The following is a 20,408-nucleotide window of genomic DNA, read 5'->3' as shown; positions in this document are numbered from 1 at the left end:
GTCTACGATTTTTAAAAGATTTACCATCATTTTTTTCCATTTTAATGCATTTTTCGCTATTATATAAGGGAAGTAACTCTCTAAAAATGTCTACGATGAGTCAACAATTTTTTTTTTAATTTACCATCATTTTTTTCCATTTTAATGCATTTTTTTCGCTATTATATAAGGGAAGTAACTCTCTAAAAATGTCTACGATGAGTCAACAATTTTTTTTTTAATTTACCATCATTTTTTTCCATTTTAATGCATTTTTTTCGCTATTATATAAGGGAAGTAACTCTCTAAAAATGTCTACGATGAGTCAAGGATTTAAAAAAAATTTACCATCATTTTTTTTTCCATTTTTAATGCATTTTTTTGCTATTTTTTTACTATAACTCTCTAAAAATGCTTATATAGTTATTTCCCTTACAAATCCGAGCAACGCCGGGCGATACTGCTAGAATCAAATAAAGGCCATCAAGTTCTTGTTGTTTAAAAGAAAATAGAAAAATAAAAAATCGGATGATGTTGTCGCAGATACACTGTGCCAGTAAAAAAAGGTGGATGTTCATGGCTGTAATCGATGTAATTATGGGTCTGATGTATTACATCTAATAAGGAATTAAATAAAGAACGACGATCGCAAAAATCTTGTTCGACTGAGGTTCCATTAATCTGAAAACCTCTCGTACGCCTCGTGCTCAAGGTCCGCTGTCGTAAAACTACATCCACATCCTGTCTGAATATATATATCCTCCAGACACGTGCTACCACGAACCTGAATGTAGAATCCTTTATACACACACACACACACATAACAGCTATGTATCGATGTGTTTAGACTTTATTTTTATTAAAACAGTAACAGTTAGAATATAAGATGCATCCTTTAAAGAGGAAGAAGAGCAAAAGGACCCACGGAGTCACGGCAAAGCGAAATGCTGCTCGCTGGAAACGTGGACAGAGTTGTACAAGCAACCCGACTTTCAGAGAACATCGCGACAGAGTCGGACAGGGCTACACAAAAGGTAAGTCTAATGTCACATAAAACACGATACAGTGTTCGTTGCTATATACCTTGTAGTAGTAGCATTTAGTTAGGTCCCTGTTCATGCTGAAGTCGACTAACTTCTATAGTTCAATAAATTAAATACCCGTCGATTACCGAGGTTTGATTTAATTGACTGTTAATTAACTCCAACAAAATATTCAGGACTTGTATTTTAAGTTTAGAATTCAATACTATAAATGTATCGCATATTTTAAAGCTTATGTCCACAGGTATTAAACATTTCTAATGAGTGAATTGGTGGGATAATTAACTCTGCTGTGAATTGGATTTTTCACGACGCAAAACATGGCTAGTTTTATCAGACTCCACCGTTTTACCATTAAATAATCTTGTTTTTTTTTTGTTATTTACATGTATTAAGCATATAATAGATAAAAGCAATATTCTTACAAACTACCTACTACCTTTATGTATGAAGAAATATTTCATTTCTGTGAATCGTATTTAATATCCTAAAAATTAGTCTTGTATAATAGAGTTTTTCTTCACCGTATTTATACAGAACGGATTAATGCTTTAAATTATGAAAATGTCTGGGGAAAAAACCAATTCGGATCGATGAAAATATACTGCAAATACTGTTTAAGCCTCACTAGTCTCGCCAGTTACCAATTATAGAAAACTTGTTTATCTCCGTTAATGGTGTGAATTAACAATTACTTGGTGAAGTGGGTTGGAATAAGATAATTTTTTTAGGGTGTTCTGATATTGGGAGAGTGACTGAATGATACCGTAATGCAGTGACTATATATTAAACATATCGTACAGGTGGAATTGCATCACATTGCAATGCGTAGTTTATACGTCATATTAAACGAAGTAGCCTGTATTTGATGTCCATGTCATCAGATCAGGGATAGGATAGATTACAGTTGTGTAGTATACCTCACATAGTGTGGAAGTAGTCTACACATTATCCATGGTAAGTTATACATGTTGTTGTGGTACACCTCCTGCCTCAGTAGGTATGCTTAGGTGTAGGCATGAGGCATACAACAGCATGTAGAACTTGTGGTATACAACATGTATAGACAATGTATGTAAACTTCACTGTCGCAGTACGATCTGACAGATTTTCCGATCCAGTAAGAAACACATAGAGGTTTGGAATTAAGCAAAGGGGTCCTCGTGTAAGGGGTAGCCTGAGGGTTTGTATTTGCTGAAGTCTTTAATAAGAGATTACTAATGAAGGACAGACACCAGTTTGTATGGCTTTATGGAAACCTTACTGACCATGGAGAAGAGTGGGGAATTCATTGTCTCTTGTTTTAGTCATTGGAGGGCGCCCATGCTGGAGCACCGTCTTGAAGTGTGTAGTCAAATCGACCCCAGTTCTTAAATCTGGTGTCTATTTTAGTGATTACTTCTGCTAAACCGTTAAGTTATTGAGACATACACGCACATGACGGGCTTCCACACAGTTTCCGTCTACCCAGTTACAAGGCATTGAGCTTTTGTACAAGTGATGTGCAAGTGGACAGAACCCAAAATTACATATTTCTTTATTGCCCACAGGAGGCTAAACAGAGGGGACAGACAAAGGGATTAAGTTGATTACATTGACCCCAGTGCATAACTAGTACTTGATTTATCGACTTCAGTGGAATTTGAACTCAGAACCTAACGGCAGATGAAATACCACTAAGCACTTAGTGCAGTGTGCTAACATTTCTTATTTCTTTATTGCCCACAAGGGGCTAAACAGAGAGGACAAACAAGGATAGACAAAGGGATTAAGTCGATTACATCGACCCTAGTGTGTAGCTGGTACTTAATTTATCGACCCTGAAAGGATGAAAGGCAAATTTGAACTCGGAACGTAACGGCAGACAAAATACCACTAAGCACTTCACCCGGCATGCTAATGATTCTGCCAGCTCACCACCATTACAAAACTACATATTTTTAATGCAAGCTCCTTAACCACATGGCTTTTTTTTTTTTTTTATGCCTTACTCCCAACTGCTGTTTCCATCACCTTTTATTAAATGTTGAATTTGTGTGTTAAGTTAGAGGGCGAGCTGGCAGAAACGTTAGAACATCAAGCAAAATGCTTAACTGTATTTCGTCTGCCGTTATGTTCTGAGTTCAAATTCCGCCAAAGTCGACTTTGCCTTTCATCCTTTCGGGGTCGATAAATTAAGTACCAGTTACACACTGGGGTTGATGTAATCGACTTAATCCCTTCGTCTGTCCTTGTTTGTCCTCTCTATGTTTAGCCCCTTGTGGGCAATAAAGAAATAAGTTAAAGGGTTTGTCCTCTTCAGAGATTGGCATTCTTTCAGAAGTTAGATAACCAGTTGTACCCCCAGAAAAATAAGCAGTTGTATGTCACTATAAACCACCTAATTGCATGCCTTTCTCTTTCTGCATGAATCAATGGTAATAACTAGAGAGTCGCAAATGGCCCAATCAACTTCTGAAAGAATGCCCCAAAGGGTGGAGTAAGACTTTTGGAGAGAGTGGGGTTGAACGTTTTGGCAAGGATTTGAGCTTGCTCTAAACCAGGCTGTTTGAAAGTGATGGAAAAGGCAAGTTATGTTATGTTAGGAGGAGTTCTGCATTTTGCTATGGTCAGGCATATGCAATTTTTTTTTTTTTTTTTTTTTTTAAAGGGGCCACATGAGACATGGCTCATCATCAGACAGCCTTACCGACAAGAAAAAGAAGGGTAATTTCTCATTAGGCATACCTACCATTCAGAAAGTCCTGCAGGTTTCAGGTATAGATGACAATGGTGAGATTGGAACATGGGGGTATTGGGGGTTGGGGATGAATGATTATACATGCTTCCCCCACCAACCACCTGTAAATACTTTCACCATTGCTGTCAGAAATAAGGGCAGAATTGTTAGCACACCAGGCTTTGTGTCATTTTGTCCATCTTGACGTTCTGAGTTCAAATTCCGCCAAGGTCAGCTTTGCTTTTCATCTTTTCAGGGTCAATAAGATAAGTGCCAGTTGAGCACTAGGGGTCGATTTAATCGACTCTGCTTGCCCCTCCCCCAAAATTGCTGGCCTTGTGCCAAAATTTGAAATCAATATTGTTGTCAGAAAACTAATTGAAATCTAATTATATCTGCAGGTAACAGTGGATTAACGGAAGCTGCCGTTGCCAAATTGAATGCCGCCAACAGCTGCAGAATGGATATTACTGATAATGATAATGCCAGCATTGGGAAATCCACTTATCAGACATTTGTCACAAACTTCACTGAATGTACAAATACAACGTTTGGAAATGTGCACAGGTTGAGGGCAAACAGTGATGCTGTCAGCAAAGAGGTAAGATGTAGTGTGTTTTCTACTATCTATGTCAACATTGGACCACATTTTGGCGGCAATGTAGATGACGATGACTGGACGATCGGTGGATTTGGTGACACGATTGGTGAGGGTGACGCCTTTGGTGGTGACGCTGGCAACAATGGCTCGGCTGATAATGGTGACAATGAGGACGACGATGATGATGATGATGACAGCAGTGGGGATGAAGATGATGATGAGGAGGAGGAGGATGACGACGAAGAGGAGGAGGAAGAAAGTGATTCTGATAATTCTATATTAATCCTGGACAGTGGCGATGAATATTTGGCCAGCGAAGCCGAGAGCTATTCTAACGATGTGGTTAGCGAGAGTGAAGCTGAAATGAGTGATGGCTAATTTCAAGAAGGAAATTTTGAAAATTCCCCCAAAAATTTTTTAAACTTGTACTTTTCTGGGGTTTTTTTACCTAAAAGTTCACCGCCGAGAATAACAGGACACTTTGATGGGGTAACAAAGGGACAGGCATTCCCTGTGCTTGGTGATATGATTGGTAAATGAAACAGGACACCAGTAATGTTATCTGTGCCGAGCCAGTATATCTGTTTGCATCAACAAAACCCTGATTCCTTATCAAATACGAACTTCGTGATTTTCAGTATACAGGGAAGTGTAAAAAAATGCATAAATATACCCTTGAATTGGTCGCATTAAGGAGTTTCGTGTCTGCCCGAGTTGTGCACACTGAAGAGGTTATCTCCCTTGATAGCATTTGCTGCATAAATTACGATGCATGGAAAAATGGATTGAAAATGACATTGCTAACAGTGTGTGTTATGTAAAAATAACAATTTGTTGATCTCTCTCTCTCTCTCTGCACGTTTTGGAATGTGGTTTTCTTGAAACCAAGATTCATAGTCTCGGTTATGATATAATATGGAACTAAATCCTCTCTGGTTTGTACAAGCGCTGAGAAGAGTGATTATGGAAGAACGTCAGTAATAAAAAAGAAAAAAATTTTTTTTAAAAAGCCCCTCTCTTGACCAACTTGGCTGGCATTTGTTTCAATGAACCCCTAGAACTTTGACAAAAAACACCTAAGGATTGTTTCACATCAGCATTTCAAACCTTCTTTCGGTACTACATAAGAAAAGCGGGCCAGGTGCGCGCATCCGCGCTAGCTAGTCGTGACTAGTCGATCCTACGACGACTACCTAGCAAAGTAAATAAAACACAAAATAAATAATTTTTTTAAACAAAGTAAAAAAAAAAAAAAAAAACACAAAGTAAGGATCGTCTAGTCACGACTAGCAAGCGCGCACCGGGACCGCTTTTCTTAAGTAGTACCCCTTCTTTCTCTCATATTTTTTAGTTTTATGTTCATGGCTGTTTTGTTATCTTACATTAAATGTTGTGACGATCTTCTTGGTTTGAATATCTCTTTCAGTTCTATCGAGAATTTCTACATGGATGTAGTTTTTCCTGCCAGTTAAATGAATATCGCAACTAGTTTCAGATTTTTGGAGAAATTGACAAAAGATAATCGGTGACCTTTTAAAATAGAATTGGGGGGGGGGGGATTTTATCCAATCGGATTTATCCATTCTTATCATCCAGCAGACAGTGTTATTTGTACAGAATCATATAGTGACCACCTGAAATCGTCTAAGGGTTATGGTTTGTGATGTATTACTCTTTTACTTGTTGCAGCCATGCTGGAGCACCGCCTTTAGTTGAGCAATTCGACACCAGGACTTATTCTTTGTAAGCCTAGTACTTATTCTACTGGTCTCTTTTGCCAAACCGCTAAGTTACAGGGATGTAAACACACCAGCATCGGTTGTCAAGCGATGGTGGGGGGGGGGCAAACATATACACACACATACGTATATATGACGGGCTTCTTTCAGTTTCCATCTACCAAATCTACTCACAAGGCTTTGGTCAGCCTGAGGCTATAGTAGAAGACACTTGCCCAAAGTGCCACGCAGTGGGACTGAACCCAGAACCATGTGGTTGGTGAGCAAGCTGCTAACCACACAGCCACTCCTGCCCCTATAATGTATGGCAAAATTTATTTGCAATACATTAGTTTATTACTTTCATTATTTCAGCATCAGTGATTTTGTAATCCTCATCATTTAACCCTTAATGTCTGTTTTTCCATGCCATCATGCATTGGATTGTTTGTCAGGATCTGGCAAACCACAGGGTTGCACGCCCAGGAAAAAGGAGAAAGTCTCCATCCATTAAGTTTTGGGAAGTTTTTGAGAGTGGGGGAGTGGCTTTATAATGTTGTTATTTTTCAAAAACTAAGGCGCAGGAGTGGCTGTGTGGTAAATAGCTTGTTTACCAACCACATGGTTCTGGGTTCAGTCCCACTGTGTGGCACCTTGGGCAAGTGTCTTCTACTATAGCATCGGGCTGTCCAAAGCCTTGTGAGTGGATTTGGTAGACGGAAACTGAAAGAAGCCCGTCGTATATATGTATGCATGTGTGTGTCTGTGTTTGTCCCCCTAGCATTGCTGGTGTGTTTATGTCCCTGTTACTTAGCAGTTCGGCAAAAGAGACCGATAGAATAAGTACTGGGCTTACAAAAGAATAAGTCCCGGAGTCGAGTTGCTCGATTAAAGGCGGTGCTCCAGCATGGCCGCAGTCAAATGACTGAAACAAGTAAAAGAGTAAGAGTAATTTATGATTGCCTTTGTCCCATTTCAAAAATGCAGAAAAAAAAGAAAAACTTGACTGTTTCCATGACATCGCCATGGTGTGAAGGGAAAAGATGGATCTGATTGGCTAAAAATTACAAAACATTTCAGTCTTTAACCCTTTAGCAATCGGATTCCTGTCAAACGTAATCCTTTTTACTATAGGCACAAATCCAGAAATTTGGGGGTGCGGGGAGATAGTCAATTACTTTGACCCCAGTACTTAACTGGTACTTAATTTATCGACCCCCGAAGGGCTGAAAGGTGAAGTCTACCTCGGCGGAATTTAAACTGCTTATTCATTCACATTGTTTTGAATTAATCATGGATTATCTCCTTGGCTTTGAGACTTTGATGATGTGATTGTTTGTTTTTTTAAAATGACATTGTAGGGTAGGTGTGAGAGGCCAGGCCTGGCCCGGTTTTAACAGAACAGGTTAAATATTTGGGTTGGATGTGACCAGTTTAAATATTAAAAGGTTAAACACTCAGAACTGTTTTATTATTAATTTCTCAAAAAAAGGTTGTGATTTTCATAACTGGCGCAAAAAAAAAAAGCAACATTTTCATCCTTTATGTTCGGTGCTTAGTCTATTGGTCTTTTTTTTTTACCAAATTACTAAATGTGGTTTAAACAAACCAACACCAATTGTCAGGTGGGGGTGGCAAGCACAAAGACAGGCTTCCGCAGTTTCTGTCTACCAGATTCACTTACAAGACAGTGGTCATCTGGAACTATATTAGCAGACACTTGCCCAAGGTGGCACACAGTGGGACTGAACTTGAAAGCACATGTTCGCAAACCAAGCCATAACTGTGGAGAAATTTTCAGTAAAATCAGAAGAGGTAGTTCCAAGCCAAAAAGATCCTTTTGTACTATTCTTGTTTTTTTTTTCTCTCTAAGCTTTGTCCCCCAAAAAACTGGTAAATTATTCTCTTGATGTTGAGAAATAAACATGTATAACCCTTGACACATGAATTATTTTATAAATACTCTTGTGTTGTGCATGTGTGTCGTACAGCTTTTGTGGTACATGTTTTTGTCTCGTGCATGTAGGTCATATCCTTTACACGAGATGTGTTGTATTCAATATCTCTATTATAGATATCTTTATATATAAAATTGAAGCTGTGTGTGTGAGACTCTGTCTCCTCCGATTTAGATTCCTAGCTACTCCCACATTTTGCGGTGCAGTTTAACCAAAAGCGGGTATCTTATAGTCATTTATATCGAGCCCTTCTGGGTATTAGCGCGTGTCTACGATGAGTCTACAATTAAAAAAAAAAATTTACCATCATTTTTCCGCATTTTTAATGATTTTTGCTCAGGTTATATAAAGGGAATAAACTCTCTAAAAATGCTTACAAACCCGAGCAACGCCGGGCGATACTGCTAGTTGAGTATAAATTCTCTCATGTAAATGGAGAAAGCTAGCAAATGGATAGCAATGTCAATTCAAATTTGTGTGTGATGTGCAAGAGAGAAGACTGCTGGTATGGTCGTGTGATGCCTATGGATAAGGACAGCTATATAAAGATGTGCCAATCTCCAATTGTTGAAAGAAGCGGTGGAAGAGGTAGACCCAGGAAGATGTGGGACAAGGTGGTGAAATATCTTTGGTTGTTGAGTCTCATGGAGGCAATGACAAGCAATCAAGGCCATGGCCAGTGCCGATGACACATAAAAGACACCCAGTATACTGTGTAGGGTGGTTGGTGTTAGGAAGGACATCCAGCTATAGACACCATGCCAAAGCATGCTGGAGCCTCATGCAGCTCTCTGGCTACCAGCTCCAGTCAAACTGTCTGACCCATACCAGCATGGAAAACAGATGTTAAATGATAACATACACACACACACACTATTCTGGGTGTTAAAAAGTTTTCTGGTTCTTCATTTAGTATCTCAACTTCCTTAAGTTTATCCATTACAACTGTATATCTGGTGTATATTGTGTTAGTTTTCATCTTACTATTTCCTTACATAAGTTCAAAGTGGGCTGGATATATTTAAATATATATCCTTAGAAAAATCTAACCTAATAGTTTACCTCAATGATTTTCAATTACTTTAAGTAATGTTGGGACCCATTGGTTAAATCCATTGCAAGGCAAGTTGCCCAAGTGTCTTCTATGAAAGTCTCAGGCCGAATAAAGCCCTGTAGGTGAATTTGGTAGATGAAAGTTGAAAGAAGATTGTATATGTTTATATATAAGAATTTTTTTGTGTAATACGATAAAAAAAACCCAAGGCTTTTTATCTTATTAAGCAAATAATTCTTATATACACACGCTGACATAGAACCAATGTTGAACCCTTTGTTCACAATATTACCGAATATGGAACTTAACTATGATCTGTCTATAGCACTTATTCACCATTAGCTGACACCTTTGGGTCTCAATGACACCATTATCTCTTATATATATATATAAGGACCCACTACACTCGGAGTGGTTGGCGTTAGGAAGGGCATCCAGCTGTAGAAACATTGCCAGATAAGACTGGAGCCTGGTGCAGCCTTCTGGCTTCCCAGATCCCAGGTCAAACCATCCAACCCATGCTAGCATGGAGAACGGACATTAAACGATGATGATGATATATATATTGTTTAGTTATGAATGGATGTTGCTCTCATACAAGCCTTGTCATTTGTTTCCAATATTTATTTCTTTATTGCCCACAGAGGGCTAAACATAGAGGGGACAGACAAGGGGATTAAGTCAATTATATCGACCCCAGTGATTTACTGGTACTTATTTAATCGACCCCGAAAGGATGAAAGGCAAAGTCGACCTCGGCGGAATTTGAACTCAGAGTGTAGTGGCAGACGAAATACCGCTAGGCATTTCGCCCGGCGTGCTAACGTTTCTTCTGCATAAACATGTCCAGCCATGGGGAATTATTACTTTGTTTGATGTGTCTGTGTCAGGAAGGGCATCTGGCCATATTTAAATCTTGTTGCAATAAATTGTTCGACCCATGCAAGCATGGAAAGGTGGACATGAGAGCAATATATATTGTAGTTTCCAGCTTGAAATTGCTGAAACTAAAGCTCTGACTGGCTTACACTTATTGTCTGATCGCTATATACTACATTAATATTCCTCACACTTTCCGTTGCGTTGTTGCCTTTATTGAACTCAGAAAGCAAAATATGCCAAATATACACCTTTGTCACTTCCATTATAACTTTGAAAAAAATAACTGTTAAAAATCGAACTGCACTCTTCAAAACTTGCACCAAGAATAAGAGCATGGTAAAATTACTACCTGCTTTTATAGCAAGTTGATGTAGGTAGTTTATCCTGTCCCCCTTTGACTTTTAGTTCATGCAGTTGAAAAAAACACATTGCTTACAGGATGACCCAATATATATATAGATAGATGATAAGCGGCTTTCTTTATTATAATGCAGATGTGACTAATTCGGAGAAACATTACTTTCATTATTTGCACACTGTCACTCTCGTAATGCAACACTTTGTAATTTTGGTTCAAAGTGAAAGTGTGAAATTACTTTCACTTTCTAATGAAACCTGGTCATTGTAGAGCATTGTCTTTCAAATAAAGCTGGTTGTTGAGATAACGTGGAAAGTATGTAAATGAAAATAAAGTTTATTTGGTAGCTGAAAGATTACTGAATCTTTTGATACCCCATAAGCCATGCACATACAAACTCTCTTTTATTATGTATATAAATTGAGATAAAGGAGGCAGTCGGAATTTTAGATAATTCTTTATTAATGCTTATGTTCATTAACCAAATTCTTCAAGACAAAAATTAAAAAACAAAATTTTTGTCTTGAAGAGTCCGGCTATCAACCGAAAGCTCTAATAAAGAATTATCCAAAATTCTGACTGCCTCCTTTTCCTCATATATATATAACTAGCAGCTAAGCCCAGTTTCACCCGGTCTCTTTGGATGATGTGGCTGTGATCGTTTTCGGTTAGGCATAATCTATAACAGCATTTGTCAACCTTATCATTTTGGGTCCCCTGTTTCGATTGGAGCCTCCAGCTATACAAAAAATTTCCTGACCCCACCCTCGTCAGAAAACAGCTTCTAAACAACTGGTTGTTTTGATGGCAGAAGAAAGAGGGAAATTCCATTAGAAAAAGTTTTAATCGATTTTTCTCAGTAAGTTTGGGGATTAGGAAAAAACAACAAACTGCATTCCAATCTATGCACCCGTCTCTACATGTGTGCCATTTTTCATGTGAATCCACCCAGCCATTTGGCTGTAAACCTCAAGACAAGAAGGAATACAACGATCGCCCATGTCCAATTTATATTATAGATTTGTATGGCTGTCCTATGTATTTCTTCATTATTCACAATAGTAATATCAACAGCACTATTGAATGAAGATTGTAAATTTCCACCTATGAGTCTGAGAATATTATTTTGTTGTACTTTAATCTTAGTGAACCTTGCTCAAATGTTGTTGCCATTGCTATTGTGTTAACCTCCATGTCAGATGTACAAACCTCTGACCAGAGGTATCCCAGTAATGTCTTTTATTCAGACACAATATATCTAGGACTATATCAACCAGTGTATCATTTTTTTTTTTCTTCTTCTTAAGACACCAGAATGTTATTCAAAGAAAATTAAGCAGTTTGGTTGATTTTGAAGCCCTCGGCCAAGTAATTAGTCATGGAACAATTATCAAACTGTAGTTTATATCTAAAGCATTTTTATCTTTTTCCTTTTCTGTCATTAGAATGTGGCCATGTTGGGGCTCTACTGTGAAGAATTTCTTTTAGTTGAATGAATCAATTTTTAAGCCTGGTATTTATTCTATCAGTCCATTTTGCCAAACTGCTAAGTTATGCACCAACACTGGTTGTCAAATACAGGCACAAAGACACACACACACACACACAGAGGATTCTTTCAGTTTCCATCTACCAGATCCACTCACAAGACTTTGTTTGGACTGAGGCTGCAGTAGAAGACACTTGCCCGAGTTACTGTGCAGTGGGAATGAACCCAGACTCATGTGGTTGAGAAGCAAGCTTCTTACCACACAGCCATCCTTGCACCTGTAGTTTTTGTCTAAAGCATTCAATTATTTACTGTTTCTGGATGAAAAGTAAAACATTATTTCGTGTATTTATGTGGAGTTTGACTTGGACTGGAACTTTTATTCATATGTTGAGTTGTCCAACTAAACCTTTCAAGATAGTGCCCCAGCATGACCACAGTCCAAATACTGAAACAAGTAAAAGATGTGTGTATGTTTGTGCGTACACCCTTGTCTTGACATCATGTGATAGTTGTAAATGAGCATCACCATCCTACATGTGAGGTTGTTTGTTTCCAGTGGCGAAAGCGATGTGGTGGACAACGAAAAACCTGGCTGATGACAGTCAAGGCCGATCTGGAACCCAACCTAGGCCCCCATATCTAAAGCGTTCGCCACTGGAATAGGGAGTGGTTGGAGATCATGCGGTCGTTAGCCTCAAATCGCCATGTCTGGTCGGCGTTTGTGAGAGATGAAGCTAGCTCAACCCACCCCAGGTGAATGCTGTCTCAGGACAAGACAGGTTTGTTTCTAGTCTTCCATGAAAAACATGTCAGGCTATAATCATCATCATCGTTTAGTGTCCGTTTTCCATGCTGGCATGGGTTGGACGGTTTAACTGAGGACTGGTGAGCCAGAGGCTGCACCTGGCTCAGTCTGATCTGACAAAGTTTCTACAGCTGGATGCCCTTCCTAATGCCAACCACTCCAAGTGTGTAGTGGGTGCTTTTATGTTCCATAGGCACGGGGGTCAGGCAGGCGGTTCTGGCAAAGACCATGCTCAAAAGGTGTTTTTACGTGCTACCTGCACAGGAGCCAGTCCATGGAAACGTCCATGCTAAAATATTGTTTTTCATGTGCTGATAAGGTGATGCTGGCAGCAATCACTCTTGAATGGTGCTTTTCACATGTCACCGGCGCGGGAGCCAATCCATGGCCCTGGCAATGATCACACTCAGATGGTTAATCAATATATTTGAACCAAAAGTTGTAGACATTTTAGGAGTGTGAAAAGGAGGAAAATATAGAATTTAGAGATAAAGATTTTTACTTATGACCAATATAATGAAATGTTATTTTTGGAAATAGGTGAGGGTTAGTGACAGAAAGAGCATCCAGTCATAAAAACCTGCCTCAACAAATTTCAACTGATCCATGCAGGCTTAGAATAGTGGATAGATGTTGAATGATGATGACTGAAAAATAATTATTGATGTATATAAATCACCAGAAACTGAATTATGGAGTGGCTGTGTGGTAAGTAGCTTGTTTACCAACCACGTGGTTCCGGGTTCAGTCCCACTGCGTGGCAATTTGGGCAAGTGTCTTCTACTATAGCCTCAGGCCGACCAAAGCCTTGTGAGTGGATTTGGTAGACGGAAACTGAAAGAAGCCCGTCGTATATATGTGTATATATATATGTGTGTGTCTCTGTTTGTCCCCCTAGCATTGCTTGACAACCGATACAGGTGTGTTTATGTCCCCGTAACTTAGCGGTTCAGCAAAAGAGACCGATAGAATAAATACTGGGCTTACAAAGAATAAGTCCCGGGGTCGAGTTGCTCGATTAAAGGCGGTGCTCCAGCATGGCCACAGTCAAATGACTGAAACAAGTAAAAGAGTAAGAGAGAATATCTCTCATTAATTCATCTTGATATTTAGAGGTGTTAATGTTTTGAGGCTTGGGAAAATTCATCTGGTGTTTCATTTTGGTACAAAGCCAGTAATTTTGGGGGGAGGTGGTAAGTCAATTGCATTGACTCCTGTGATCAACTGGTACTTACTTTATTGACCCCAAAAGGATGAAAGACAAAAATCAACCTTGCTAGAATTTGAACTCGGAATGTAAGGTCAAACGAAATGCCACATGTGCTGCACAAACTCACACGTATATATTCTTTTATTTTGTTTTGTTTCAGTCATTGACTGCGGCCATGCTGGAGCACCGCTTTTAGTCGAGCAAATTGATCCCCAGGACTTGTTCTATCGGTCTCTTTTGCTGAACCACTAAGTTACAGGGACATAAACACACACACACATTCGGTTTTTGTCTACCAAATCCTCTCTCAAGGCTTTGGTCGGCCCAAGGCTATAGCAAGAAGACACTTGCCCAAGGTGTCACGCAGTGGGACTGAACCCGAACTATGTGGTTGGTAAGCAATCTACTTACCACACAGTCACTCCTGCACCTATATATATATATATACATACAGTGCTTGGCATTAGGAAGGGCATCCAGCTGTAGAAACACTGCCAGATCAAACTGGGCCTGGCGCAGCATTCTGGCTTCCCAGGCCCCAGTTGAACCGTCCAACCCATGCTAGCATGGAAAACAGACGTTAAACAATGATGATGATACATAAGTACACAATGGGCTTCTTTCAGTTTCCTTCTAAATAAACTGTGTCCAATCTATGAGTGTGAAAAAGTGGGCATCAACCCTTTAGCATTTAGATTTCTTTGTCAAATGTATTGCTTATTTATTCATATTGTTTTGAATTAATCAAGCATCATCTAGCTTCAAGGTCTCAATGATATGTTTTTATATTTTTAGAATGACATAGGCGTGAGAGGTTGGACCTAGCCAGATTAAATGCCAAAGGGTTAACACAATGATGATAATCTCAGCAGGATCTGAACTGAGAGCACATACACTAAACAAATATGGCAAGGCATTTGTGTCTAGACAGGTTACAACTCCACCAATTCACAACTCTAGAAAGCAAACTGAGCACTTCACCTTTGTTGAGGTCAATAGTCTTTATATCTTTAGGTTAACCAATGCAGATATTCTAAAAGACACATCCTGCTGCTAAGTAAATCCACTCACAAGGCTTTGGTCAGCCTGAGGCTATAGTAGAAGACACTTGCCCAAGTTGCCACGCAGTGGGACTGAACCCTGAACCATGTGGTTGGTAAGCAAGCTACTTACCACACAGCCACTCCTACGCCTTAACTTCACTTAATTATTGTTTTTTATCACAATGTTCATTGCACTATCTACAACCTAGTCACTGTCAGTGCAACTGTTGAATGGCTAACATATGTCTTCCCTGCTGTAATTTCTTTAATTTCAACACACAACCTCAGATGAAATCACTTGTCGGATATCTCTGAAATTTCAACAGATTAGTTTCCCTAAATCAAGAAAAAGAAAATCAAATTGAAAAATATTTAGACTTGATAAACTATTAGGGCCAGTTTGTCCCAAAATTTGCTAATATATTTGAGCTTCTTCTTGCATCAAAAGGGAATGTTGTTACTTTAAGAACATGTAAAAAAAAAAATTTTTTTAATAAAAAAAAGAGCCTATAGCATTTGAACCAGCTACTTTCAGCCCAAATATTCTACCTGTTTCATGTTTAAGAGCCCAGATCCTACCTCTTGTGCCTCTCCTATGATGTCATTCTAAAAATAAATACATGCATCATCAAAACCTCAAAGTTAGCAGATAATGCATATCGTAAATCCTTGATTTACGATAGGGGATTTTTAGGGGACTATATCTCTGAAAAACCTAAACCTTGTGTATAATACGCACCCCTTCTCTTACTTGAGTCAAGGAGGTATATGTAACATCCTTGGTTTGTAAAACTGTATATAGTAACGTCCTTTATTATTATTATTGTATATATAACATAATGCAAACGTGCAGCTTTTTTGTGCATTTTGTTTGCAGAAAATAAAGAAATAACGTTTAATAAATGTTGCTTATTGCAAGTTATGGATGATTATTTTAAGGAAAAAATGCAGATTTACGGTAGTTCAAACCAATGTGAATAAATAAGCATCGATTTGACGGAATAATCTGAATGCTAAAGGGTTAATAGGACAAAGGAACTGTTCAGACTAAACCCTGACTTAGTAAAATACTCAACAAAGCGAGAAATGATGCGTCTACTGTTGTTGCTTTCATAATTACAGTAGCAAGGTCTCTTAATAGAAAGGCCATAGAATATGTTAGTTATATACACAGATCTCTGGAGATAAGCTGTGACTGTGAAGACCCAACAAATAACGTGAGTCCATAGCTGTTTCCTGCACCAGTTTCACAAAGTACCTTGGATCGTAGGATGACCTGCTGTGCTTGAGGAGACCTATTAAGTCAAGTACATCAACATCAACATGAAAATCAAATGGAAATTGTAGTTGTGATACCTGTGCCAGTGGCACGTAAAAAGTACCATCTGAATGTGGCTGGTGCCAGCACTGCCTTGACTGGCTTCTGTGCCGGTGGTACGTAAAAAGCACCCACTACACTTACGGAGTGGTTGGCGCTAGTAAGGGCATCCAGCTGTAGAAACAACTGCCAGATCAGACTGGAGCCTGGTGCAGCCTCCTGGCTTCCCAGACCCCGGTTGAACCATCCAACTCATGCTAGCATGAAAAACGGATGTTAAACGATGATGATGGTGATGACTTGATAGTACTTAAATAGCGGTTCCCAAAGTGGGCGGTACTGCCCCACCTGGGGGAGGTGGAAAGTTCCAAGGAGTCGTTGACAAAAAATGGGGTAACTGTGTAGCCAAAAAGGGGCAATTTGTGTAAAAACAACAAACTGATAAGTTCATTAGGTTATGTTTTATTTGTGAAATGAAGCTGTTTTGAATCTGCTTCAGAAAGAGGTCGGGGGGGGGGGGCACTAGGAAAATGGCCTGGGTGCGAAGGGGGTGGCAGCCCGAAATAGTTTGGGAACTAATGACTTTATATTATATATATTTATATATAGGGCCAGTGGCACGTAAAAAGCACCAACCGATCATGGACGTTGCCAGCCTCCTGGCCCCTGTGCCACAACTTTTACAAAAAAAACTCTATGAACTCCGACGGACCACATCGACCCTGGTTGAGAACCACTACTCCAGAGATTTGTTTAAGCAAGGAGCACATTTACTGAAAAAGGTTGATCTTGAGAAAACAGTTTCCCCAGTATTCTTGTGAACTGACTGTAGAGAAGGGTCTTATTTGTAATGAAACTAGGCTATTCATCTGTGTACCTTATCAAGCAAACCTCTCCACATATGAGTCTACAACAAACAGTGAAGAAACAGGCGCAGGAGTGGCCGTGTGGTAAGTAGCTTGCTAACCAACCACATGGTTCCGGGTTCAGTCCCACTGCATGGCATCTTGGGCAAGTGTCTTCTGCTATAGCCCCGGGCCGACCAAAGCCTTGTGAGTGGATTTGGTAGACGGAAACTGAAAGAAGCCTGTCGTATATATGTATATATATATATATGTGTGTGTGTGTTTGTCCCCCTAGCATTGCTTGACAACCGATGCTGGTGTGTTTATGTCCCCGTCACTTAGCGGTTCGGCAAAAGAGACTGGTAGAATAAGTACTGGGCTTACAAAGAATAAGTCCCGGGGTCGACTTGCTCGACTAAAGGTGGTGCTCCAGCATGGCCGCAGTCAAATGACTGAAACAAGTAAAAGAATAAATATAAAAAAAGAAAGAAAAAGAATAAAAACTAAAGGCTTTTGTTGGGCCTAATTTAGGTAAAGCTATGTTATATTTTTTACTTGTTTGTCATTGAGCTGTAGCCATGCTGGAGCAGTCTTAAAGGGTTTAGTTGAACAGATCCACCTCAATAATTATTTTCAAAGTCTGGTTCTTATCCTATCGTCTCTTTTGGTGAACAGCTAATTTACAGGGATGTAAACGAACAAACACCAGTTGTCAGGTAATTAGTGATATGGCTTCAGCAAGTAGCTCGGAAGGATTTACATTTGAAGATTTATACAGTGTAGAACAGAAAAAGTAATTATAGTGAGTTGTCTTTGCATGATACCTGTGCCGGTGATACATAAAAAGCACCGTCCAAACGTGGCAGATGCCAGCGTCGCCTGACTGGCGTCCATGTCAGTGACACGTTAAAAGCATCAGCCATTCGTGGCCGTTTGCCAGCCTGCTCTGGCCTCTGTGCTGGCACGTAAAAAGCACCCACTACACTCATGGAGTGGTTGGTGTTAGGAAGGGCATCCAGCTGTAGAAACAACTGCCAGATCAGACTGGAGCCTGGTGCAGCCTCCTGGCTTCCCAGAGCCCGGTCGAACCGTCCAACCCATGCTAAACGAAGATGATGATGATGTTCAGACTAGATTTGACTTTTTGCATTAAAGGAAAATAAAACACAATATCCTGCTCAAAAATTAATGTTTTTAAAAGAATCAAAAGATATCAACTAGATTATGGCTGGGAGATAAGTTTACAGGAAGTAGCCACCCTCCCTCAGCTTCCACCATGGCCTTAAGACAACTCCAGAACCTAGCACATGGATTCCTCACTGTGTCCCTGTGAAGATCTTCAAATGTCTTCTTCATCTTATTTCTTTATTGACCACAAGGGGCTAAACATAGAGGGGGCAAACAAGGACAGACAAAGGGATTGGCGATTACATCGACCCCAGTGCGTAACTGGTATTTAATCGACCCTGAAAGGATGAAAGGCAAAGTCGACCTCGGCGGAATTTGAACTCAGAACGTAACAGCAGACGAAATACCTATTTCTTTACTATCCACAAGGGGTTAAACACAGAGAGGACAGACAAACGGATGAAGTCGATTATATCGAATCTAGTGTGTAACTGGTACTTATTTGATCGACCCTGAAAGGATGAAAGACAAAGTCGACCATGGCGGAATTTGAACTCAGAACGTAACGGCAGACGAAATATCTATTTCTTTACTACCCACAAGGGGCTAAACACAGAGAGGACAGACAATAGGATTAAGTCAATTATATCGACCCCAGTACGTGACTGGTACTTAATTTATCGACCCCAAAAGGATGAAAGGCAAAGTTGACCTCTGCGGAATTTGAACTCAGAATGTAACAGCAGATGAAATACTGCTAAGCATTTCGCCCGGCATGCTAAAGTTTCTGCCAACTCACCGCTGCCTTCATCTTGGCCACCAGCTTAGCCTTGGTGTTGTAAGCAGGACAGTTGGTCCTTTCTCAACCATGCTGCCTAGGATTACATTCAGAGGAATTAGGAGACCAGAAATTGGGGCTGGTGAAGTCATAGAAACAACCATATATATGTGACTCTTTTCAGAAGTATGGCAAGGAGCTGAATGCTGCAGTCACACATATGGCCTTCCAGTAGTAACCCTCTCCAGCCAGGGTTTGACCACAGTTTCCAACAGCTTCACATAGCTGCCAGAATTTAGCCCAAGGCCCTTTTAAAAGATGAGGGGGCAGCATGACTTCATCTTCACTGAAGACGCACTCAAAGATTAATCGCAATTTGGTGGAACTTGGTTTTCAGATGTGAGGCATCACATGGATTGTAGGCAAGCCACCTGTTGTTATGGATGTTGTGCAACTGGTCCTGGTAGAATTTCTTTCCATCTGAGAAGTACCCCAGCTCAGCTAGATGCCTCGGCTTGTTCAGGAGCTTCTTTGCTTTCATCAAGTGGTTCTCCTTGGCTGTCAGAATTTGTCTTTCACACCCCTTGCTTGGATCTTCCTTTACCTTGTCCTGCAGTTGTATAAATTCTGGTGCGCAGATGTCGTCAGAATGCCTGCTGTGTCCTTCCCTGCTGACCACGGCTTTGCAGTCTCGCTTGCTGTCCATATCACGTCTTACAGTGTTCACAAAGCATGGAGAAGCAATCATGGTGTCAGCATTTTGATATCTGTTGTGAATTATCATGATACAGGTAACACTTTTCCAATATTCAGGTGGCTTCCAGTCCTCCATGTCAGCTAACGTTTTGTCTCTACTTCAACTTTAATCTTTCTGCTCCCCAACACTGTTAACTGTTCGTCTCTACATCATCATTCCTGATAAAAGGAGATATTAGGGCTGTTATCAAAGACGGACAGACAAACAATGAGGCAAAAACCTCCTGTTTGTGCTGATGCTGTTGCTCCTTGTGATGCGTTGATGCCTGCTCAAAATATAGCAAATTTAGTTTGAATTAAAATGAGTATTTTGAGAGAAGTGATGGAGATCTTCCAGATGCCATTCAAATTATTATGGATGGTGGCACATGAAAAAACATTCGAGTGAGGTCATTGCCAGTGCCGCTAGACTGCCTCCTGTGCAGGTGGCACATAGAAAGCACCATTTGAGCGTGGCCGTTGCCAGTACCACCTGACTGGCCCTCATGCTGGTGGCACATAAAAGCACCCACTACACTCTCAGAGTGGTTGGCATTAGGAAGGGCATCCAGCTGTAGAAACTCTGTCAGATCAGATTGGAGTCTGGTGCACCCATCTGGTTCACCAGCACTCAGTCAAATCATCCAACCCATGCTGGCATGGAAAGCAGACGTTAAACGATGATGTTGATGATAGTTAAACAATACAACACCAATACATGTCAGTGGCCCTATTAAATCCA

The 20,408-nt window shown here is 40.0% G+C and overlaps 1 protein-coding gene across 2 annotated transcripts in view; it reads left to right on the top strand.

Moving 5' to 3' along the window:
- The first annotated feature begins 719 nt into the window (after window positions 1-719).
- Window positions 720-20,408, top strand: part of LOC115219153 (RRP12-like protein) — a 69,129-nt gene continuing 49,440 nt past the window's right edge. For both annotated transcript variants that reach the window (XM_029789257.2, XM_036509160.1), the window contains exons 1-2: window positions 720-1,013; window positions 4,143-4,342. In XM_029789257.2, coding sequence (XP_029645117.1) covers window positions 866-1,013; window positions 4,143-4,342 — 348 coding nt within the window. In that variant the 5' untranslated portion in view covers window positions 720-865. The remainder of the gene's footprint in view (window positions 1,014-4,142; window positions 4,343-20,408) is intronic.

This window comes from Octopus sinensis, linkage group LG14, assembly GCF_006345805.1.
Source record: "Octopus sinensis linkage group LG14, ASM634580v1, whole genome shotgun sequence".
NCBI classification, from domain to species: domain Eukaryota; kingdom Metazoa; phylum Mollusca; class Cephalopoda; order Octopoda; family Octopodidae; genus Octopus; species Octopus sinensis.
This window is presented reverse-complemented; position numbering and strand designations above follow the sequence as displayed.